General features: G+C 46.0%; 3 protein-coding genes across 5 annotated transcripts; all 3 read left to right on the top strand.

Moving 5' to 3' along the window:
* The first annotated feature begins 27 nt into the window (after positions 1 to 27).
* On the top strand, positions 28 to 11805 carry LOC125704660 (uncharacterized). Of its 3 annotated transcripts, XM_048970555.1 has the most exons (7): positions 28 to 285; positions 1595 to 1709; positions 2140 to 5129; positions 5241 to 5501; positions 5579 to 5736; positions 7160 to 10798; positions 11123 to 11805. In XM_048970555.1, exons 2-5 carry the CDS (start codon positions 1607 to 1609, stop codon positions 5711 to 5713), a joined length of 3489 nt encoding a protein of 1162 aa, XP_048826512.1. In that variant the 5' UTR covers positions 28 to 285; positions 1595 to 1606; the 3' UTR covers positions 5714 to 5736; positions 7160 to 10798; positions 11123 to 11805. The 3 variants fall into 3 exon arrangements, with proteins under 3 accessions (XP_048826512.1, XP_048826511.1, XP_048826510.1); XM_048970554.1 differs by having other exon boundaries at positions 35 to 285; positions 5412 to 5736; XM_048970553.1 differs by having other exon boundaries at positions 35 to 285; positions 5241 to 5736.
* A 180-nt stretch (positions 11806 to 11985) lies between these two features.
* LOC125704724 (mitochondrial import inner membrane translocase subunit Tim10) lies at positions 11986 to 13102 on the top strand. Its single transcript, XM_048970692.1, has 2 exons — positions 11986 to 12204; positions 12670 to 13102. Exons 1-2 carry the CDS (start codon positions 12134 to 12136, stop codon positions 12869 to 12871), a joined length of 273 nt encoding a protein of 90 aa, XP_048826649.1. The 5' UTR covers positions 11986 to 12133; the 3' UTR covers positions 12872 to 13102.
* A 143-nt stretch (positions 13103 to 13245) lies between these two features.
* Positions 13246 to 23659, top strand: unc93b1 (unc-93 homolog B1, TLR signaling regulator). Its single transcript, XM_048970599.1, has 13 exons — positions 13246 to 14153; positions 14878 to 14985; positions 16224 to 16362; positions 16612 to 16765; positions 16899 to 17060; positions 17824 to 17950; positions 18894 to 18987; positions 19760 to 19884; positions 20433 to 20615; positions 21434 to 21707; positions 22156 to 22274; positions 22353 to 22475; positions 22787 to 23659. The coding sequence occupies exons 2-13, from the start codon at positions 14878 to 14880 to the stop codon at positions 22994 to 22996; spliced, it is 1818 nt and encodes a 605-aa protein (XP_048826556.1). The 5' UTR covers positions 13246 to 14153; the 3' UTR covers positions 22997 to 23659.
* Positions 23660 to 23694: the final 35 nt, after the last annotated feature.

The raw sequence follows: 23694 nt of genomic DNA, 5'->3' as shown, positions 1-23694 counted from the left end.
TCCCATAAAGGCGCAGCTACGCATGAGCTGCGCTATGGTGCTGAACAGTCAGTTTGCAGACAGACCCGCCGCTAGAAGGCGTCTGCGCGGCGGCCCTCTGAGGACCTACTGCGGCTGTTCGGGTAGTGGTTTATCGTTAAAGAGAGAAAAATAATTTAAATATATATTAAACTTTATTTTAACTTGTACCGTTTTAGCCAGTTATTCACGTAGTTCCAAAGCTGATTTTATTTCGGAGATACTGGCATTTGCTTAACTAGAAAACGACTAATTAAGGAGACGAGGGTGAGTGGCTAACGTGATTTTTATTAAAATTGATCGAATATCGCAAGTTCACGCTCAGCTAAACTGCAGGTTTTGGGTAGCTGTTGTATTCGTATATTAAATATGTATGAATACTAATTGCGGGTCTCATACTTGATAGCAACGTGCGACTAGGTTTTTTCGCAGAATAGATAAACAGGCGAACTGCGTCTCCCGAAATTAGCGTGTAAAAACCGCCAACGAAGATTTCGCCAGCTTTATTTGGGCAGGCTGGCGGTGATGGTGGACTCCGCGTTCCGCTTAGACGCCGGTCCCGGTGGTTTTGGGCCCCGTAATGCAGACAAACCGAGTCCGCCGAAAAAAAGAAAAAAAAAACCGGCGGGTAACGGGCACGCGGGCGCTGGAGGAGCGCGCTGCACGTGCAGGGCACAACAGGCCTGAGGCGCGCGGGCAGCCTTAACGGCGGTGATTTTTACCGGCGTGCAGCTTTTTGTCCACGTTACGTTATTGACTCGCAGAATAATAACGTGCAATGTGGTGTGATTAAGAGTAATAAACCAAATTTATGTGCTATAAATCCACATGCAGGTTTTTTTCCCCCCAGAGTGTAATCCCACATACACATAATTTCTTTATATAACATTGTCACAGGGTTGCCAACCCTCGTGCATCTGACGTGACACTCACGCTTTCAGACTCACGCAAGAAATCTTACGGCAAAACTATATCATTCTATTATTAATCTAAAATTAGCCACACCAAAAGCGTTGTTTGCCACAAGTGATGGCAAAATAGGGGGGGGGGGTTAATAGGCCCAACGATGTCCCTGCTACAGACTGTTTACAAGTTAATAAAACTCACATATAGGGTTGTCAACTCTCCTGCATCTGGCGTGACACTCACGCTTTCAGACTCTCATGCTCATGCAAGAAATCTTACGACAAAAACATTATGCCGATTATAAACCTAAAATTCCCCACATCAGAAGCGCTGGGGTAGTTTGCACACCCAGACTATTTACAAAGTAATAAATCTGTTACACGCATGTAAATGTGTGTGCAGAGTTGTCTCACACCAGGCAGCAGGCTTAAGTTGTCATTATTTCAAATGGATTTCATGGTATTACACACATCCTGCCAGAGATGGATATGTGTGTGTGTGTGTGTGTGTGTGTGTGTGTGTGTATGTGTGTATATATATATATATATATATATATATATATATATGGTTGTATTTTGCTTTTGTGTGGCCACAGAACTGAGAATATTTTAGTTATTTGACCTTTAAGTGACCTTCTCACTTACCTGCTCCATCCATCCGCTTCCTCCAGGCAGGGACACGGATGTGGAGGTACCGCAAACCCACTTTTCAGCTGCTGCTCCTGGAGGAGCTGCAGAGGCAGCAGAGGAGCAGCATACTGTGTGACACCATTTTGCAAGCTGATGGTAAGTGCTTCTCCTTTCCAGGGTTGCACACATATAGTTTATATGTATGATGTGTATATGAGAGAAGGAGATTTATATACATATATCTCAAATATATAATATGCTTTTAATAAAATTGAGTTTTTTTAAGTGTAATGATTGATTTGTGTGGCTAGATTAATTTGTTCACGTTTAAGATGAACTTTTTTGATCGCAGAGGGACATTCTGGTGCATACAGTATGAAAAGCATAGTGCACAGACAAACACAAATAATGCCAATCAGATAAGGTGCCAAGACAGTATGAGCAGTGACTGTTTCCCCTAGGAAAAGGCATCCTGTACCACTGATGTTATTTTACTGTATCTTTGCTCTTCCTGTTATTTTAGGTAGCTTCATAATCTTGGCCATTCTTTTCTCTGCCTTGCAATGTCTTCCTGGTTGTCCCTTAGGTATATCTGTTCCGGCACACAGCTGTGTCCTCTCTGCCATCAGTCCCCAATTTTCCCGTACACTCTCTGCTGCCCCACCCCTGCCGCTTGGCCAAAGCCACCTGCTGCAGTTCCCGGCAGTCAGAGCCCACACTCTTCTAAAGCTGGTGGGCTTCCTGTACTCGGGAGAACTGGAGGGTTCGGGGGAGCGTGAGAGAAAGGAATTGATCACTGCTGCCTGGAAATTGGGCATTGAGGGTCTAGAGGAGGTTGGCAGGAAAGAGGGAGAGACGCTGGAGAAGCATAACGGCAGAGTGACAGAAGATGCGAAGGACTGTGAAGACGATAGCGCTGAGGTCAAAGAGTTGGGGAGAAGATGGGAGGAATCTGAAGGTCTGATCGAGCAAGCAGATGGAACGAGGGGGCCTGGCATGGTGAAAGACAAAGGTATGCAAACTGAATCTCCAAAAAACAGACAAGGGGTTTGCTGGATGACAGGAGTGGGAGACAGTGGAGGAGAGGACCAGGACATGAATATAGAGAGCAGTTATGTGCCCCTGCTCAAGAAGGCAACGGACAGTGAGAGCCAGACTGGGGTCAGTGGAATGACAGTAGGTGGGGTAGACATGGAAACACAGACACATGTGTCTGTCCTGAGAATCAGAGAGACAGACACAGGTACACAGACTGATATACCTGTCTGGATGGACAGAGAGAGAGAGACTGGTACACAGACAGACGTACCTGTCTGGATGGACAGAGAGAGAGAGACTGGTACACAGACAGACATACCTGTCTGGATGGACAGAGAGAGAGAGACTGGTACACAGACAGACGTACCTGTCTGGATGGACAGAGAGAGAGAGACTGGTACACAGACAGACGTACCTGTCTGGATGGACAGAGAGAGAGAGACTGGTACACAGACAGACATACCTGTCTGGATGGACAGAGAGAGAGAGACTGGTACACAGACAGACATACCTGTCTGGATGGACAGAAAGACAGACACAGGTACACAGACTGATATACCTGTCTCAGTGGACAGAGAGACAGACACAGGTACACAGACTGATATACCTGTCTCAGTGGACAGAGAGACAGACACAGGTACACAGACTGATATACCTGTCTCAGTGGACAGAGAGACAGACACAAGTACACAGACTGATATACCTGTCTCAGTGGACAGAGAGACAGACACAGGTACACAGACTGATATACCTGTCTCAGTGGACAGAGAGACAGACACAGGTACACAGACTGATATACCTGTCTCAGTGGACAGAGAGACAGACACAAGTACACTGACAGACTTATCTGTCTGGAGGAAGCGACGGACAGAAGCAGATGATGGTGATACCTCCATTTTGCCCCTCCCCCCAATGTCAGCATGCTCCACTCCCAGCTCTGAATGGACCTGGGCTGACCCCCAGTCAACAAGATTCCCCGCCCCATTACTACCCAGCGCCAAGCCGCTGGCTTTCTGCGCAGCCTCATGGCCCCTGCAGTTGAGTCAGGTGTCTGGTGGCCCACTGCGCGACAGGGAGGACGCCAGTGCGCTGTTGCCTGCAGGGGAAGGTGTTGCTCAGCTGGCGAATGCTGGTCATGTGACACACAGACATAAGGCCTGCTTTGTCACTCCCACCCTGGTCGGTCATACAGTCGCTGATAATCCCATCATGAACATCAAATTTGACAAAAGTTCTTCTCTCCCAGCTTCAGTTGTTACACACCCTCCGAGCGACACCGCCCCCCCTGAAGCCCCATTTACAGCTAACACCACTGCTGAAACAGATGAAAATTCTCCCACCCCAAGTGTTAGTACCCCTGCTGTTCCCGCTACTTCTGCTCATTCTGTTCACCATTCAGATACAGTTGCCCCTGCACCATTGATTATTGCCCCAACTTCAGAGATCATCGCCGGTGATACTGCGGCTGCTGAGTCAGCCTCTCTGGTGGTCACAGCCGGTGTGTCTGGTGGGTCTGACGTCCGTCTGCTCAGTGTTTCAGAGGCTGCTCGCAGCTCTTCCTCAGCAGCAGCAGATCTGTCTCCTGATGCCCCAGTTGCCGAGGCGATGGCTCAACACTGCATGGCATTGCCCACAAATCCACCACGCATCTCGCTTCCACACACAGCTCTTCTGCCTCCGTCTGGAGATTGCTGCTCATCACCTCGCACTCTTCTGAGCATCCCTCAGGGGGCCGATTTGGAAGTCCCTGGTGGAAGAACCATTCGATCGTCTACCTCCCCCGTCTGCATCCTGTCCCAGGGGCTATGTGATTGTCCGCTAATCCCTGCTGCCTCTCCCATGCTTGCTCAGGTGGAAGAGCATCACCCCCCCCAAATCCCTTCCTTTCCTTCAGTGCAGGCAGGGATGGACTTCCAGGGGGCCATTGCCACCGTACAGAAGAATACAAGTGGACATTTTGGATCCGGGGGTGGAAAGATTGTCGGAGATGGTGTCCCGGGACTGGATGCAGAGCAGAACAGGGAATTTGAGCGGTTTGAGGGCAACATTGTAGGCTTTATCAACTACTTCCTGAATCCAAACTCATCTCAAGAAGAGAGCGCCCATGCTGGGGTAGGGAAGAGCAATGTTACCGGGCACCGGGAAATGGCACCTAGTGGGCCGAGGAAGAGAGGGAGGCCGAGGAAGAGAGGGAGGCCAAGGACGACAGGGATGGTCAGGACAGAGGTGATAGCGGAAGGGGAGCGAGGAAATCCATCCTCACTGGGAAGGGGCTGTGGAAGAGAACGTATAGAGCTCAGGCCAAGGAGTCCACAGAAAGCTGTCAGTATAGTGCCCAGGAGGGACCGGGGGCGAGGCAGGGGGGGTGTCAGGGTTGGGGTCAGAAGCAGACAGCAGCCAATCAAGATGAGGCTGAGGAAACAACCTGAGGGAGGGGTGTGGGAGATCGTGGATGCGAGGGCGGAGGCTTTCAGAGCTCCAACACGAAGAAGGGGACGACCATGCAAAGGGGCCGTTGAGAGACAGGCATACGCTCAGGTAGGTGATTATTTTGGTTTCCTGACACTTCTCATGTCGTGTCAGTATAAAGTATTTTGCTTACTGTAAGCGTTACACTTAGGTTAATATGAAGGTTTCTCCCCCCCCCAGGACGTATTCCCAGTCATAAAGAGGCAGAGGGGTCAGCACAGGGTCCACCCCTTCCGAATTTCCTCTCTTCCCAGTCAGGTTTTCAGTGCCTTTGTCTCTCTGCCTGATCTTGCAGAGCTGTCCACATACCAGTCTCCCTTTCTGTCCGCCCGTGGCTGGCACCCCCTGCAGGCCCAGCCCCGAGCTCCGCTGCCCCCACCCTCCCCACAGGCTGCCCCCGAGGAGTCGGCCGAGCAGTTTGAGAAGCTCCTGGATGATATGGTGGGGCTTGTTATGAGACTCGATGACAATGCTGAGAGTGCCTGCGCTGATGACAGCGCCGCTGGGGGGACTGCCAGCTTCCTGCAGCCCCATCCACATCCCTCCGCCAGCCCTCACATGATGGATGTGGTCAGCCCTGGTTCTCCTCCTTCAGAGGTTGTTATAAACACTTCTCCCTGCAATGTCACTCCTGCTACGGCCTCCGAGTGTGATTTTGCTGTCACGGCTAATCCAGGTAAGATAAGTTTGTTTACACATATAAACTAAATATACTCAAGTCAGCTGTCCCTGTCCACTGATATTTTATATTTGAAAAGTCTGTGGGCAGTGTCATGGTACTGAAAGTAGAAATCCAATTTGAGCAAGGAGGCCCGATCACATGGACTCGATCGTCCATGTGCTGCAAGTTTATTTTGGTTTTGTTATTGAACAGTCACAGGAGATGATATCCAGCGCCACACCCGTAAGCCAGGAATCCAGGTCTCACACATTTCTTTTAACGATCATATCCTATTTGCAAAATTGTCACAGTAAACATGGGAAATTGTAGGTTGTGTCACCTAGCTTGCCTCTGTACCAGTTTCTCCCACTAGCCGAACGTAAAGTGGTCCAGTGAAACTTTTAATAAGCCGAGATGGCCCACAGTAAAGAAGCACTTCCTGTTCATTTACATGAGGAAAATTTTTGTGCATTCCCAGACTGAAAAACATAACCTATCAAACAATACCAAGCATCACATAAAAATATCACTAACATATAGTAAAACCAGGAATGATACGATAAAGGCACAGCCTGTATAAATAAGAAATAATGTATGTACCGGAATCATTATGGTCATGCATTGCTTAATGACAGAGATACTTTCTAAGAAATACGTCATTAGGTGATTTCAGCATTGTGAGAACGTCATAGAGTGTGTACTTGCAAAAACCTAGATGGTATAGCTTACTACACACCTAGGCTGTACAGTGTAGCCTAACGATAAAACGTACAATATAGTAAATGCGTTGAACACTAAATTATCTTGTATTATGCACCGTACATAATTGTACGCGCCATACTTTTATACGGCTGGCATCATGGAAATCTTTGAACCAGCATCACCACAAACACGTAATGCGTTGCACTGTGACGTTACAACGACTACGGCGTGGATAGGTTCATTCTCAGCTCCATTATTATCTTATGGGACTGTCATCATTTATGCGGCCCGTTGTTGACCGAAAACTCATTATGTGACACATGACTTGTATATCTGTAATCGGCTCACTGATAAACAAATGCCTCTTCGGATTTCTTTAGGTTAGTGAAATCAGGTCTTTCGTAAATGCAAAGTGCCGTAAAACAAACGTTCATAAAGTGGGGATACCTGTATTTACATTGATTTTAAAAGTAGAATTGGAGCTCTCTTTGTCTCTCAAGGTCATCGTGCTTAACCTTGCAAGGTTTTCATTTGTTCCGAAATGTTGTGCGGCTTCTGGTCTCTTGGGTCGTGTGCTCGAGGCCTGGTGATCTGTTGTAATGATGTAGGGTATTAGAGTTGGGTGTCCCAGGGGTCAGTGTTGTTCCAGGTACTGCTTTATTTCCCAGGTAGCATTTTTGCGTACTTTGTGTTTATCCTCCCGTGATGCAGCCATTTCTCTCTTCTCCCTCCACAGTATCTCTGCTGTCTGTCACTGCCGCACCGGATGCATCTGTCCCCCACACAAAGACTCCTGCTCCTCTTCATGTCCCCCACACAAAGACTCCTGTTCCTCTTCATGTCCCCCACACAAAGACTCCTGCTCCTCTTCATGTCCCCCACACAAAGACTCCTGTTCCTCTTCATGTCCCCCACACAAAGACTCCTGTTCCTCTTCATGTCCCCCACACAAAGACTCCTGCTCCTCTTCATGTCCCCCACACAAAGACTCCTGTTCCTCTTCATGTCCCCCACACAAAGACTCCTGTTCCTCTTCATGTCCCCCACACAAAGACTCCTGCTCCTCTTCATGTCCCCCACACAAAGACTCCTGCTCCTCTTCATGTCCCCCACACAAAGACTCCTGTTCCTCTTCATGTCCCCCACACAAAGACTCCTGCTCCTCTTCATGTCCCCCACACAAAGACTCCTGCTCCTCTTCATGTCCCCCACACAAAGACTCCTGTTCCTCTTCATGTCCCCCACACAAAGACTCCTGCTCCTCTTCATGTCCCCCACACAAAGACTCCTGCTCCTCTTCATGTCCCCCACATAAAGACTCTTTTTCCTTTTCATGTCCCCCACACAAAGACTCCTGTTCCTCTTCATGTCCCCCACACAAAGACTCCTGCTCCTCTTCATGCCCCCCACACAAAGACTCCTGCTCCTCTTGATGTCCCCAACACAAAGACTCTTTTTCCTTTTTATGTCCCCTACACAAACACTCCTGTTCCTCTTCATGTCCCCCACACAAAGACTCCTGTTCCTCTTCATGTCCCCCACACAAAGACTCCTGCTCCTCTTCATGTCCCCCACACAAAGACTCCTGTTCCTCTTCATGTCCCCCACACAAAGACTCCTGTTCCTCTTCATGTCCCCCACACAAAGACTCCTGCTCCTCTTCATGTCCCCCACACAAAGACTCCTGTTCCTCTTCATGTCCCCCACACAAAGACTCCTGCTCCTCTTCATGTCCCCCACACAAAGACTCCTGCTCCTCTTCGTGTCCCCAACACAAAGACTCTTTTTCCTTTTCATGTCCCCTACACAAACACTCCTGTTCCTCTTCATGTCCCCCACACAAAGACTCCTGTTCCTCTTCATGCCCCCCACACAAATGCTCCTCTTCATGAGCCACATCAGGGCGCCACCATCGCTTGCAGCCATGGATGCTGTTCCTCCTCCCTCTACTGTATTTTCTCACACCCCCATGATGGGGCTGCTCCCTGCAGACAGCGATCATGGTCTTCCAGCAATCCTGTCAGCTTCTGTTCTGAATCTGGCAAAAAGTCAATAGTTGGGCCAAAGGATTCCCTCCCGTCGTGTTTTTCTCAGGCTCCCAGGGTCACAGTTTCTGGTTTAACTTACGATTTGCTGCAGACAGCAACAGCAGACTCTGGAACGCCAGTGATGTGCTCCGTTGAGGTTCAGCCCAACCCTCGTTCTGGCACCAACACCGAAAGAGCGTGGAGCCCGATTCTGAGCCGCAGTACAGGCTGCAGTCATGCCACAGGCACCTGGCTGTACAGCCCACCTCAGGAGACCATAGCAGCGGTGAATGATATCCTGGAGCACATCTTGTGGTCATCTGAAAATGAGTCCGCATCACGGTGCGTGAGTGATGGTGATGAACCTGAGGGGATTGTGCGGGAGGATGGAGGTGAAGTCCAGGAGGAAGCAACGACCCCTGATGTTTTGGGAGAGCCTTCGAGCGAAGACACTTGTGATGTGAACAGGTCAAAGGATGCAGGTGGTCCCTTAAAATGTTCAGAGGGTTCTCAGACAAAAACACAGCACCTCCAGGAGCATGTAATGCCCCTAAGAAACATTCGTTCTCCAGTTCAAAAAGAACGAACTTTGGAACCAGAGCAACCCATAAAAACCTCCCAGGACACCTCACACATTCTGATAGAGTCCCAGATTTTATCTTCACCCATACACTCCAAACAGCAAAGTTCAAAGGACCTCTCCTGCTGTCCCTCCCCCAGTCCTGAGGGACTACAGATTCCAAGTTTAATGACGGAACACCTTCCAGCAGATTCTTCTCCCAAAAGACTACAGAGTCCAATCATGAAGCAGCCAGTTCCCATTGACTGTTCTAAAAGACCTACAGGTGTTCCTGAGGACAAGGGACCACTGGATAACAGGTTGGGGAGCAGAGAGAAGGTAGATGCAGAATATAAGAAGAGGAAAATTGTGACAAGGAGTCAAACTAAGAAAAATTGGACTAGGGAAGCTGAGGTTGGCAAAGGACAGACAAGTTTGAAGTGGAAAGAACAATCGGCAAAAAGAGGTTTGCACAGCTATATGCCTACGTGGGAAAGACATGCAGAAGGGACAGTTGTAAAGCGTTTGAGGCGATCAGCAAGTTGGTGGGAAGAAGAAAATAGTGGCAAGTTGCGAGGCGATACATTTAGGTCTGCAGAAAAGAGGAAGTGGGAAGGGCAAGCTGCAGGGGTACATCTGAGGAAGGCTAGCACCTCTGTCTACCGCTCGACGAACAGGAGCACTTGGCCTGGGAAAAAGACTGGAAACGTTGCAGTGAAACGGGAAGCTCGTTGCTCGTCAGCAAGGGTGTGTATCAGCTGCACTGAGAAATCACCTTTAGACAAGCCGGAGCAGTTAGACAGTTATGTAAACAGGCTGACTGAAGCGAAGACCCTGGCAAACAAAGCAGTGAGGACTGAGTATGGTACGAGAAACCCGATTAGTACGAGAAAATACAAAGCAGATGGAGTAGGCGAAGGAGGTCCCTCAAAGAGAGACACTTCAGAAAAAATGTGTAAACCCCGTCTGATCACTCAGGAAGTTAAAATACCAAGAGATGCCAGAGCTGAAGCCAGTTCAACACTTGGTAAGTCCACTGTCAGCTGCTGGAAAGCCAAGAGATGCCAAGTTGTGAGTGAACGAATGAAGATGGGGGATCTCCACACAGAAGGTAGACTCCGTACAAGAGGTAGGAAGAGGAGGATGCAGGATGCTGTGGAGCTGAAAACCAGACAGGGGCCTCCTGATAAGCGAAGGGGGGGCAAACCGGTCTGCAGTGTTTGTCCGCAGCAGAGCAAAGTGCCACGGCAACCTTCACTGGACCTGCTGCAGAAGAGAGCGAAACAAAAGCCCAAGGAGCGGAACTCGCTCCTAAGGGGTGGGAAGGCGTACACTATGAGGGATGACAGCAGGCCGCAGAACTCCTCAGGCGTTCAAAACTTCAGGGAGCTGATGCTGATAGAGAAGGAGAATCACAGGGAGGGGAGAGGAGGAAAGGAGGAACAAGAAGAACGAGAGGATTGTAAGGATGGTGTTGCAACCGGTGATGAGCAGGATTGCATGAACGGAGAAGAAGTAACTGTGCAGGGTAAGTGCCATGGGCAGATCTTGGAAAGCAGAACCAAGAACACAAGAGACAGAGAGACCAAGAATAAAGAGGTTCCTGGAGAACATGACAGTGCATTTGGCACAGATGGAAAAGTTGGACAAACTGGACGGAGTGAGATGGACAGAGTGGTTGAACCAGAGGCTGATCGACCAAAATGGGAGTGTGAAAACAATCAAGAAACGAGATCTCCTAGTGGGACTGAAATACAAGACATGTCAAAGGGAAACTCCATAATATCAGGTAAACTTTGATCAATTAAAAAACAAAAACCGAGAAGACCACTTAGATAAAGTTTAAAACTTTACACCAGAAGCTGATTTGCTTAGATAGGCTGTTACTGCCGCTGTTGGTAAAGGCCTTAGATAATGTAATGTTATTCTGTAGCTGCTTTCCAATTGGATTTTATTTAGAGGTTTGGGTATAGGAACCTTACTTGCATAGTAGTGTTTTATTACATACAACAATTCCAAATGACAGATTATGATAAAGGAACTGGAGACATATGAAAACAGCAAGTCTCCTGAATGAAAATGTCTCTGTCTGCCTCTTGTGACTTCGCTTTAGGATTGGCTGTGTTTCCTGGAACGCCGCACAATGCGACCAGGACTTCAGGGGCATGTCTGGAGTTGGAGGGCGAGGTAGACGTGGAAGTTGAAGTTGATGTGTTGGAGTGCTCCAGCCCCATCCGTGTCCCATTCGATGCACTACACTGGGGCGCAGCGCAGGGTTCAAATGAGGCGGAGCCTTCCGAGGCGGATGCTGGCGAGGAAGATGATGAGGGAGAGGAGGTTGATGTGACTGGAGAGGAATCTGAGTAAAGCCTTATTTTCAATCCCACATAACAAACACCTCTTTGTCTCTCCACCAAACTCTCTCGATTGAGGTGAGTTTGTCTAATTTTTCATAATTAACTAGTACATTATAAATGTACATTCCCGAAAAGGTAGATTGTAAACCAATTTGAAAACAAAAAAACAAGCGGAGTTGCCTCAGAACCTTTATTGAAAGTAATCAGTTTCATTTAATAAAGCCGTGTAAAATTATACTGTCGGTGTGCTTCTTGTAACAATGAAAAACCTTGCAGTAAAATACCAGAAATAAATAAATAGAAAAACCGTAACACCTGACTAAATCAAACCGATACTTATGACCCATGTGCTTGTTTGGATGTCTGATATTGTGTCATCAAGCAATGAGTTACAGCGCGGCAGAAGACAAACTATAATATCATAGAAATGTTGTCTCTTTGGTATTACCATAGTTGTGCCACTGCAGTTTAACAGACTGTGAAATAATTGATGAAAATGCGTTTAAAACACGTACAGGCCATTCCATCAGTAGTCGATAGAGGGCGCTCCGCAGTTTCACCGGAAGAATCGTCGTTTGCCTGCTTTTGAATGCGCAACTTTATTGATGAGTGTCCTTGTCTAGCTGTTCTCTGGAGGCGGGCGAGCGGTGGACTGTGATGGGCACACGTGGTTTTTTTCATACATCTGTATAATTGGAGAGGGAAAGTCGTGACTTGCTGGTGGAAAGGGGGTAGATCGTGGCGTATTTCGGCGAAAAGCTTCAGGGATGGACCCTCTTAAGGCGCAGCAGCTGGCGGCGGAGCTTGAAGTGGAAATGATGGCCGATATGTACAATCGGTAATGCAGTTAACTATCGAGCGAAATGCCATTGAATGCCGTGACTTATTTCAATGCTCACACTAACTTCCACGGATTGATTTTTGCTTTAATCATTGCCCGGCCTTCCTATTAGCATTTTAGTTATAAAGGTTTATTAGTCGTATCTGTGTTTTGTGCAACCCAAAGTAAATCATATGAAGATCTAACATTGCGAGTGTTGGTAGCTGAATAGTGTCCCAGTCACGCGGTTGCACTAAATTTCGTATTTACGTGAATGTGTAATCCGCACCTTGTGAACAATAGGGTAGAATTAAATCTGCGAAAGTGCCATCGCACTGTAAAGGAATGAACTAAATCAGCAGGCAGCCAAGGTAAACCATGCATGTGCTTGAATGTGTCAGAGTAGGGACTGGCCCATGTGGTACTGTGCCGTGCGTAAAACTGACCTTGCATTATGACCTTTCTGGCGTCCCCCTTCCGCAGCATGACAAACGCCTGCCACAGAAAGTGTGTACCCCCGCACTACAAGGAAGCGGAGCTATCGAAGGGCGAGGCCGTCTGCCTGGACCGCTGTGTGGCCAAGTACCTGGAGCTACACGAACGCCTGGGCCGCAAACTGACCGAGCTCTCAGTGCAGGACGAGGAGATGATGAAGAGGACGGCGGGGGGCACAGCCTCCGGATAGCGGCGCGGGGCGTCTGACGGCCCAAGTTTGCCCGTTTAACACTGTATATATGTTAGGAAGAATTTCACGTTGGTTCGAGTGAAATAACTGTTCTAAAAGGCTTGTTTGTGTGTTTGTCATCCAGTGTGTCCGCAGGAAAATTAACATGCTGCATTGTTGTTTTTGCGGCTTCGTGTCCGTCTCACCTGTACACTGTCCAGTTGCGTAAATAAACCTGCAGATTTCTAATAAGCTTAAGGATCGAGGTGACTTTTCGGTTTATATGCTCTGTGGTGTGAATCTGCACATTACTAGGGGGAAGAATCCTGCGGACGTGAAAATCCGCGAATAATACCCCATATCTCTACTAGCTTGACCGTTAACATAACTCTATTTATTGGCAATTTCTAAACAAGCCGTATTGCCTTCGCAAACTCTCCACTACGAAGCATATCTTTTTGTCAGTCATCACAGTCCTCTTCCTGTAAGGGACGCTTTCAGATGGACTTTGAAATACTAGCTTTTGGACCCGCAGTTAATGTAAAATTAGAGGTACTGAACTTTTTAAAGCTCTTAAGAGAAGCACGAGGTTCCACGGTCGCACAGCTAACCTGAGAGTCTCCACCCATTTAAGCAGCTCCAGGGGGTGCATTGGTTGGTTTTGATTCCCCCCCCCTATAATTTATGCTCATGTGTAGATCCCATCGTTTTTAGTTAATCTTTATTTTATTTATTAAAGATATTTTATGCACTTACACTAACACGTATTAAATAACACTAGTATGATTTCATGTGATTCAAGTCATTTTCAGTATTATATATCCATCCATCCATCCATTTTTCAAACCGCTTATCCTATCGGGTCGCGGGGGGTCCGGATCCTATCCCGGAAGCCAGTATTATATTTGTCAAAATTGTTCTTAAATGATTTAAACTAGTCATTTACCTGATATAATAATGATCTATAGTCATTGCATATAATACTTATAACTATTTAAAGATGTACAGATTGAAAGTGAGCCCAAGTGGCCTGATACCTTGCAATTACATTACAGGCTTAAAGGCTAATAACACCACTGCTGTTTCTTTAAGAACAAGAGGGAAGGGCGCCCAGTTTCATTTCCCCCTTTGAAAAAGTCGGATTATAAATTGTGCATTTTTATCGCCCGGTGCAGTAGAAAGAGGAACGTCAGCTTCTAATTCATGTCCTGCAAGAAAACCATACTGAAACTTAAAGATGGCTACGGTTTATTCTCCTGCCTAGGTTTTAAGATTCACCAGTCCACGAAAGAAATCTAACAAGGTTTGTGTATCCATACAATGACTATCAGTTTCATATTCCTAAATAATATATATCATATTTTAGCTAAGAGAAAATGTTGAAAATATTCCAGAACGAGAGTCAAGTCGTCAGCATGTATGTTAAGCGCACTCGGTTGCATACGATTTGAAGGCAATCAATCCTGCTTTCAGACTAGTCAGCTAAATGTCTCAAGTTTTCACCGAAAGTTTTCTTATGCTTTGATATTTTTTACTAAAATTAATTTCAATTACTTTAGTTCTAACGACATAATGAAAATGGTGAAAAGTTTATTTGCAATTCTGAACTCTTGTAATCATCCAATCTGTAATTACAATGGCTAAAAATGTAGAATTCACTTAATGCTCGTATATGCTAATGTACTAGCCGTTTTACATATGCAAATATACATTTTTTTCTGCCAAGTGCTTTAAAAGTTTTTCAGAAACAAAACGTTTTATATATATTAAAAAGTTTTCACCTTGGTGCTATTATGTTTTCCCTGCTGTGTTTCATTAAATACGATATACATCGTATTTAAAGTGTGTCATGCGGTGATACTAGGTGATATGGCCTATAATGCATTTATTGCTACTTGCAGCAGGTACATCATAGGATCTTCTACCGCAAACGAGCAAATTACATGCTTTAACGTAGCACATTTACGGAAAATTAGCGAGAAATGTGAAAATTCAGTCGATCGCTACCTTGTTGATCCACCCACCAGATGGCAGAAGCACGGGCTGAAAACGTGTATAGTGAAGCTGTGCTTGTTGGCCCGCCACCTGTTGGTGAAACAGAGTTAATGCAGCCAGATGGAAGCGGGCAGGCAGAGGTAAGAAATCGCGCTTAAGACAACGCGTGCAGATACTGATACTGGAAAATACATATTTCAGATCCTCTTTTATTTGAATCTTATCTATGATCTCTCTGATCTTTATATATGATTGTCTTCTTTATGTGGTTTGTGTAAAATGCATTTTACATCATCCTACTTGTAAACGATTATATAATTATTATAATTAGGCACTATTCAGTGTTTGCTTAGTCTCACAGTGTAATGTATGAAAATAAAGTTTACAAATAGGCCGGCATATGCCATCAAGAAATAAATGGTTACAAAATAAATTTCAAGTGAGTTAAAACAAGTGAACATAATGTAATATATTACTATTGCAGCATAAGCAAAGATTTATTGAATTGGAAATCAATGCCTTTTTCCCTAATAAATTGCTCTATTTGACAGAATTGTTCTGTGTCTTTTATCTGAGGAAAGTATCATGGATGCAATGAGTTATACAAGTTATGTTAAGTCCTACATGGACCCTTGCTGACTGCCAGTGGGTTTATGTGCTGTTTTCATTACGCTAGACAGCCTGTTTTTGTTAAATGCCCATATGAGACAAACTTAAAACCGGCTACGCTATGTACACTATTTCGACTACGCTAATGTACACTCTTTCCAAAACATTCTGGCTGAGCCTGAACCCCTTCAATTCCATAATTATAAATGACTTTCTGCTGCCCTTATTACAGATGAATTAAACATGTCCTGTAAGTTTGGCTTCTTATCAATGAAACACACTTAAGGCTGCTGACAGTGGTTGGTTTTTTTGCATTAAAATCATAATCTAACCTATTGATATATAATAATAATGGAAACATCCATCCATCCATCCATCCATTTTCCAAACCGCTTATCCTACTGGGTCGCGGGGGGTCCGGAGCCTATCCCGGAAGCAATGGGCATGAGGAAGGGAACAACCCTGGATGGGGGGCCAGCCCATCGCAAGGCACACTCACACACCATTCACTCTCACATGCATTCCTACGGGCAATTTAGCAAGTCCAATTAGCCTCAGCATGTTTTTGGACTGTGGGGGGAAACCGGAGTACCCGGAGGAAACCCCACGACGACATGGGGAGAACATGCAAACTCCACACACATGTGAGCAGCCTTTAGCCTGAGAGGTCCGCGGCCTAATGCAGCTGTTGAGTAGCGCCGATGGTGGACGTTTTATTCTATGTCATTTTTAGCCTTTGAATGAGTCGTGTACCTCTGCTCCCAATCAGATGGAGTTTCTAGGTCCTCATACGGAATATGACGAGGAAGAGGAGGAGAAGAAGTATTACCGCAGGATGAGGCTGGGCGTGGTGAAGAACGTGGTGGCGGCCAGCCTGGGCGGAATGATCACTTACAGCGTCTACCTGGGTATGCATTGCAGTTTAGTCAGTAGCTGCTGGATGAAAAGCATCTGCAGCGTCTTGGGCGGAAAAAATAGGCGTTTGGTTGCGACTGATGATCTTACGGCCTTCAGCTACGTGACCCATTTAGTTGTAGATAATGGACATTTTTTTGACATTATTGAAAGGGTGATGGCAGAAAGAGACTCTGTTCTATACCTGCTCTGCCAAATGGGCCACCATCCTAATCCCACTGCATAATGGTCTCCATCCCTAGGTCTGCTTCAGATGCAGCTTATTCTTCATTATGACGAGACGTACCGGGAGGTGAAGTACGGCAGTTTGGGCCTGGAGGATATTGACAACAAGATACTCATGGGGATCAACGTCACGCCTATTGTGGGCCTGCTCTACACCCCCGTCCTAATCCGGTGCTGATGACGCTGTCCTGTGCTCCCCAGACTCCTTCCTACCAGCTTTTCCTGTCACTAGCCCTCGTCTTCAACCCCATCAGCATTTGAAATCACTCTCACCAAATCGATTCTTTTTCTCCTCCGAACTCAGGTTTCTTGGCACCAAATGGATGATGTTTCTTGCGTCTGGAATCTATGCTCTCTTCGTATCGACCAATTACTGGGAGCGATACTACACCCTGGTACCATCGGCCGTTGCTATTGGAGTTTCCATTGTCCCCTTGTGGGCCTCGCTAGGGAATTACATCACCAGGTAAGAAGTGTGATGTAGACAGAATGGTCATGCTTCGGGTCCTACTGCCTGAAGATCATATATATAGAAATCTGTGTTGAGCAGATGTTTTGAAAACAGTGTTAAGAGCTTTAAGTAATTCTCCTTCAGTAGTGTGCTTAGTGTAAATGTATTTTAATAAGTAATAAGCACACAAACATATTTTACGTGCTTTTGAAAGAATCCATTATCGCTTGTTTGTTTACAGCAGTGTTTCTCAAGCCGGTCCTTGGGGACCCCGAACAGGCATCCCAAAATACCGGCCAAAATTTTTTTTGCTCTCACCCAGCTCTAAATGTGGACTGTCTGGGAGGGAGCTGGGAGGGAGCAAAAACGTGGACTGTCTGGTAGGGAGCTGGGAGGGAGCAAAAATGTGGACTGTCTGGGAGGGAGCAAAAATGTGGACTGTCTGGTAGGGAGCTGGGAGGGAGCAAAAATGTGGACTGTCTGGGAGGGAGCAAAAATGTGGACTGTCTGGTAGGGAGCTTGGAGGGAGCAAAAATGTGGACTGTCTGGTAGGGAGCTGGGAGGGAGCAAAAATGTGGACTGTCTGGGAGGGAGCAAAAACGTGGACTGTCTGGGAGGGAGCTGGGAGGGAGCAAAACTGTGAACTGTCTGGGAGTCTCTGAGGACTGCGTTGGGAAACACTGGTTTATGGCAACTGAGCCCTGCTATAACGTCACTACATAATGTCAGATCGCTCTTTTTACTGTGAACTTAACAACTCTCTCATGCCCTCTGTCAGAATGGCTCAGCAGTTCTATGAGTTTGTCAACTACAAGGAGGAGCAGGAAGAACAGAGAAGGACCGCCAAGGGGGCGTGTAATCGATACATCATCATTTTCCAGTCTGTTTTCTACGTCATTTTCCATGTGAGTTCAGAGCCGTTTTTGGATGATGATCCAAAGATGACATCGATCGTCTTTGTAGAAAGACAGATTCCCCAAAGTTAAGATAAGTGAAAGGGAACCTATTATGCTCATTGTGTTACATTGGTTCATAGGTTTTTTTTCATACTGTGCATCTCTATTGGCCCTCTGCCTGAAACACTCCGTTAGAGCTTTAAGCCTCACCCCTGATGAGCTCATTGTGCTCTGATTGGTCAGTTCACCCTATACTTTCCACCTCTGTCTTCAGACAGATCCTTCCAAGTAGGCGGCCAATAAGGATTGTGCTATGAGGTGACCTCACCATGTCACGGAAATAAGGACTGGAATTCCAGTGAGGTGTTTCAGGCAGATCAGAGAAGAGTGGTTTCTGTGGTGACAGCTACTCCCTTTGGCGTGTATTTGGGTCTTAAGACTTTGCAGGCTGTTTACATGCACATAAAGCTATATTAGACACTAAAGGAAAGGAGACAAACAGGGAAAAAAACATAATTAGTCTCCGTTAAGATGAAATAAAGTTAAGATAAGATAAGATCAATTTAAGAAGAGATAAGATAAAACTTTTTTGTCCCGAAGGAAATTGTTGTGGCAAAGAATAGCTGTCACTGACTAGGATTAACAACAGAACTTAAATACACCAACAAAAAATACAATATAATACAAAAAAAAAACCGCTATAAAACAAAATAAAATGAGGAATCCGGAATACAATACTAATAAAATGCTAGCATGAAAAGAAAAGGATAAAAAGATGAGTATATAACTAAAGCGTGCATGTGCTAAGGGTGTAAAAAGGGTGTAAAAAGCGTGTTAGCTTTGTCCTGACAGTGAGTCAGTGCAGGCGTGTGTCAGTCCATCGTATTCCAGCTAAATGCTTTTGGGTCATTGGACGCACAGACACTAATTTTTTCGCATTTGTGTCTTTCAGCTGAGCCTGGTCTTTGCTGAGCTCCCCATGCTTCTCTTCTTGAACAACTTCCTCACTGACTATAATCACACACTTTGCAACGTACAGAGCTGCGGTAAAAACACACTCGCCTTCTCTGCTACGTTTATAAATGTCCTTACGATGTGTGAGCACAGCGTGCTCTTGGCTCAGTCATTATAATGTAGTTAAACAAGGTTATCTTAGCCAGAATGAGCAATATCAGCCAAACCCACATACCAGTGGGAGACTTTAATGATTTCGGGTATGAAAAAGAAATAAAATTTCCATCTGTATAGATCGGTAAAATATGTACATTTATTTTAATTGTTGAACCAAAGTGTATACAGGCACTTCTCTACTTACACACTTTCAGTTTACGAACTTTCGAAGGAAGAGGACTGTAAGTCCAAATTGTGTTCGTTGGGCTCCCGTTTCCTGTCCACAACATCAATATTTGTTTTCTGCTCGCCAATTCCGCCCAGTACGACTTCTGGCTGCTACCCCAGCGCAGTGTGCGTACTCCCAGCATCCTAGTTCTTTGTACTTACGTATACCCTTAAAATGATGCTGAATAACGACTTACGAACATTTATTTATTAGCTATGAATGGCCGTTCGGAAGGTAACTTGTTCGTAAGTAGAGGAGCGTCTGTATTACCTACATAGAATAGGGTATGTTACGTAGGATATGCGATAAGAGATACTTTCGTCTTATTAATGGTATAGAGTTCACTGTAGAATTGATAGACGTGTGGGTGTGTATAGCGGAGAAATATCCTCCCAAGGAAACGAACCCTGCAAATTCCTTTGTTTTCTGCTTTAGGGTTTTGCAGTTGATTTACTTTTGTGTGTTTCTGCGTGTCACAGGCGCGACGTCGTCCGGGGTGATAACGGGGCTCAATAAGACGGTGCTGTCCCGTCTGCCGCCCTCTCTGCTGCTCATCAAGGTGGAGAGCGTGATGATGGGAGCCGCCTTTCTCGCCATGATTATTGTGAGGCTCCCAGTCGCTCTCCACCGCCTCCCTCTCTCAGCCTGAACTTAGGGCTCTTATTCAGCTCCCAAGAAGGGCGCCTCCATACTGTGACTTATTGAAATGGGAAATTGTGCGGTTTTGGAGCCCCCTGTTGGCCACAACCTGTCACTGCATTAAGGGGCCAGGGGGCCCCAAGGTGATTTTTTTGATGGGGGGGCAGAAACAACAAACCCTGTACTTGGTTGAGTGTTTAGTCGACATAGGATGAATGTTAAAATTAATATTTACTGTACCGGTATCTATATCTCACAAAGCCTTGAAAATCCATATGCCTGCCTTGATATCAAAATGAGTGAATAATAATCTATATTATTTATACTTAAGCAATGATATTGATAATATCTTATATAATAGGTATATTCATGCTGTTACCTATTACTTGTAATATTATCATCATTATTATCAATATTACCATTTTATTTGTTCGGACACAAGGCTGAACACAAATCCATAAAAAACAAAAATCGGTCTTGTTGCATCTCTCACCTCCCATCGTTTACCCACAGTTCCTTGCTCTCTGTGGTGCGGCGTACCGGCCAACGGAGGAGATCGACCTTCGTAGCATCGGATGGGGTAACATCTTCCAGCTGCCCTTCAAGCACCTGCGGGATTATCGCATACGTCTGCTCTGCCCCTTTTTCATCTACAGCGGCTTTGAGATGCTGTTCGCCGTGACGGGGCTCATGCTGGTGAGCAGGGGGTCCCACACCTTACACCCCTCACACTGCACACCAGTGTTTCTCTAACTGGTCTTCGGGGCCCCCCGGCCATATTTTAACGTGGATTATTTGGCAGGCAGTTGGGAGGGAACAAAAATGTGCGCAGTCTGGGGGCCTCGAGGACTGGGTTCATAAAACATCACTGTACACTAACATCTCTGGATTTAAACATCTGTGGTTCTTTATGTGTCATTCTATGCAGATTCACTGGTAATGTTTTCAGTGATGCCCAGTATGACAGTATTATAGTCTCTGTTCAGCTCTGTGTGACACTGTAACAAGTGGTCCAGTGTGTATGTAGGATTTTGTGGTACAGTTTAGGTCAGCTGTTCAAACCCAGGTGTGAGGACTTTACTGGGTGAGGTTGTCCACTCCAGTGTAGTCCTTCGTTAGACTGGCAGTATGATTAATCATGCTGTTAAAGAAATTTTTAAACATGTTAAAGCAAAAAAAAGGACCTATGCATGTTTTGATTACCCACATATCAATGTTCAAAGTTGCTTCTCCAGCAGAGGGTCATTGATTGTAGACTGTAGTAAAATTTAAATCTAAATCATCTAGAATACTAGTAATAACTACAGATCAGGAGTAAAGGTATTGAAATTATTTAAGGTTGCAGATGCGTTTAGCCAAAGTGACGTGCACTGATTTTTGATCAAGCAGTAAGTCCATGGAGGAATCAGGAATTGAACTGGTCACCTTCTGATCACAGCATGCTAACCCACTGAGCCTCACACCACCAAACATGTACCTGGTAGATGATCTTCTGTCTCTCTCTCTCTGTCTAGTCTTACGGCGTCTGCTCTGTTGGCTTGGAGAATCTGTGGGCCTTGGTCATCGCGTACGGCTTGTCGGCGTCCATCTTCTCGGCGCTGCCTCCGCTGCTGATGTGGCTGCCCCGCTGGGTTCCGCTCCTCACGGGGGCCGCGCTGCACCTCTGCATACTAGTCGGGCTGATGATTTGGTCCCCAAAGCCACGCAACCCAGACCTAGAACCCGGCCTCCTGGTTCTGATCGCTGCATGGGGATTGGGCACGGCGCTGAACAAGACCGGCCTGAGCAGTGAGTGGGACCCGTGGGGGCGTGACCTGAACCGCGAAGGTTTTCCAAAACATACTTGGAATGCTGGCTTTAAAGCCCTCGACACTCTCTGGCTTCCTCAGAGTGCTGATGGCCTTCATGCTCCCAGATCTTCCAGGGTTTACATTGTTAGGTTAATTTAGGATTATTTGGGGGAGAATGGAAGACCTTTGGCGTTAAGCAGGTCGGGGAGGAGATAAGACGTAAATAACACGTGAGACGTAAAACATCCACGAATGGTGCTTGGGGTCCAGCAGGTCGTGAGAGAAACAGACCAGCTGACCAACGGGAGGCATGATGTCTGTCAGCTCTGCTTGAGGAAGTTCAGAGGAACACGCTGCTCTACTGTCAGTCATTTATCACCGCAGTTTTTTGCAAGTTATTTTAGGAAAAAACTCAAAAGCCGTTTGACTTATGTCTCTTCTCTCAGCTCTGCTCGGCATGCTGTACGAGGATAAAGACAGGCTGGACTTTGTCTATACAATATATCACTGGTGGCAGGCCATCGCCATCTTTGTCGTGTACCTGTGGTCCGGACTTCCCATGAGGGTGAGAACGGTCTCAGATATTCTTCCTGTTGTCTCTACACTGTGGTAGCACCACTGACCTCGTCAAGTCCATCCTCAGGCCAAGCTCTCCATCGTCTTGGTCACCCTGTTGGTATCATGCCTTTGCTACCTGCTGATGGAGCGTCGGCTGATTATGAAGGTGCCTTACCGACTGCCCCGGATTCCCCGACCACGACACAAGGTTTGTGACCCGATTGTAGCATGAAAGAGGCCTGACTGACACCAGCTTGGTCAGGGAGTGGAATCGATATGCCAATTTATGCGTATGCTTTGTGAGGGGATTTGGAACATCAAAGAATTCCTGTAAGAGATTTTAAGGCATTTAAGATGATTTTTGTTTAGCAGAAGTTGCCGGTCAGGTTGAAGCAGAGATCTGCCTGTGGTATTAAAGCATTTCTAGCTTTTACCCATAATTCCAGCGCACACACGCCACTGTTTCACATTCCTTTAATGGCGGCTTCTTTTTTTAACTTTGTTTTTAATTTTTCTCAGGTCAAAGGTTATCGCTACCTGGAAGTGGACGATTCCGACGAATCGGACGTGGACAAGAGCGAGGATGAGATGGTGGAGAGGGATGAGGCGGACAGGGACGCGTCCTCACAAGGCTCCGACGTGGATCTGAGGGAGGGGGAGGTGCAGAGAGGAGGGGGGGCGCGACGGAGGCGTGACAACACATATGAGCAGGCGGGGGGGATGGGGTAGTGAACAAAGCATTGTGTGTGTGTGCATGTGTGACTGCGAGTGGGGGGGAAGCAGGGGGGCTGATGACATACGCCTGTATTTCTTCCTGTTTCATCACTTCTACCTGGTGGTTACAACATCCTTAAAATAGGGAGGTTTACTTCTTGTTTGCTAGTTCCTCCAGTGTGGGGGGGGGGGGGGTGGGGGTTGTAATAAAATTTAAAAAATAAATAAACCAAAAGAATAGCATGCAGAGATGTTTATGAGAACAGAAAATTCTGACTGGTTTTTGTCAAATTAACTTTTGTTGTATGTATTGTTAATTCACTGGTTTTGTATTTGCTTTACGTTTGTATCTTCAGTTCTTGCTTGTTTTTCAATTTTTTTTAACCCACTTGTCTTTATTCTGCTTCTTTCATAAGAGCCGCTCCTGCTGAGATGATTAAATCCTATATTGTTACATGTTTTGTGGTGACAGAATTGGACCCGTGGTTTCAGGCTCTGTATCTTGACATTTCAGGCTGCAGCTGTCCCATGTCGCCCCGTACCATGTGTACGATATTAAGTATAAGCTGTAGCACAAATATTGTACAAACCTTTTTTTTTCTTCCTTTTAACCAGTTAAGGAGAAGTTAATGAAATGATTTATGCTGCATCAATCAATAAAAAGTTTCCAGTATTAAATTGAGAAAAGTAATTGTATTTATAGAAATGTTTTG

Source organism: Brienomyrus brachyistius, chromosome 12, assembly GCF_023856365.1.
Source record: "Brienomyrus brachyistius isolate T26 chromosome 12, BBRACH_0.4, whole genome shotgun sequence".
Taxonomy (NCBI): Eukaryota; Metazoa; Chordata; class Actinopteri; order Osteoglossiformes; family Mormyridae; genus Brienomyrus; species Brienomyrus brachyistius.
The sequence above is the reverse complement of the archived record's forward strand: the minus strand, read 5'-3'. Positions and strand labels throughout refer to the sequence as shown.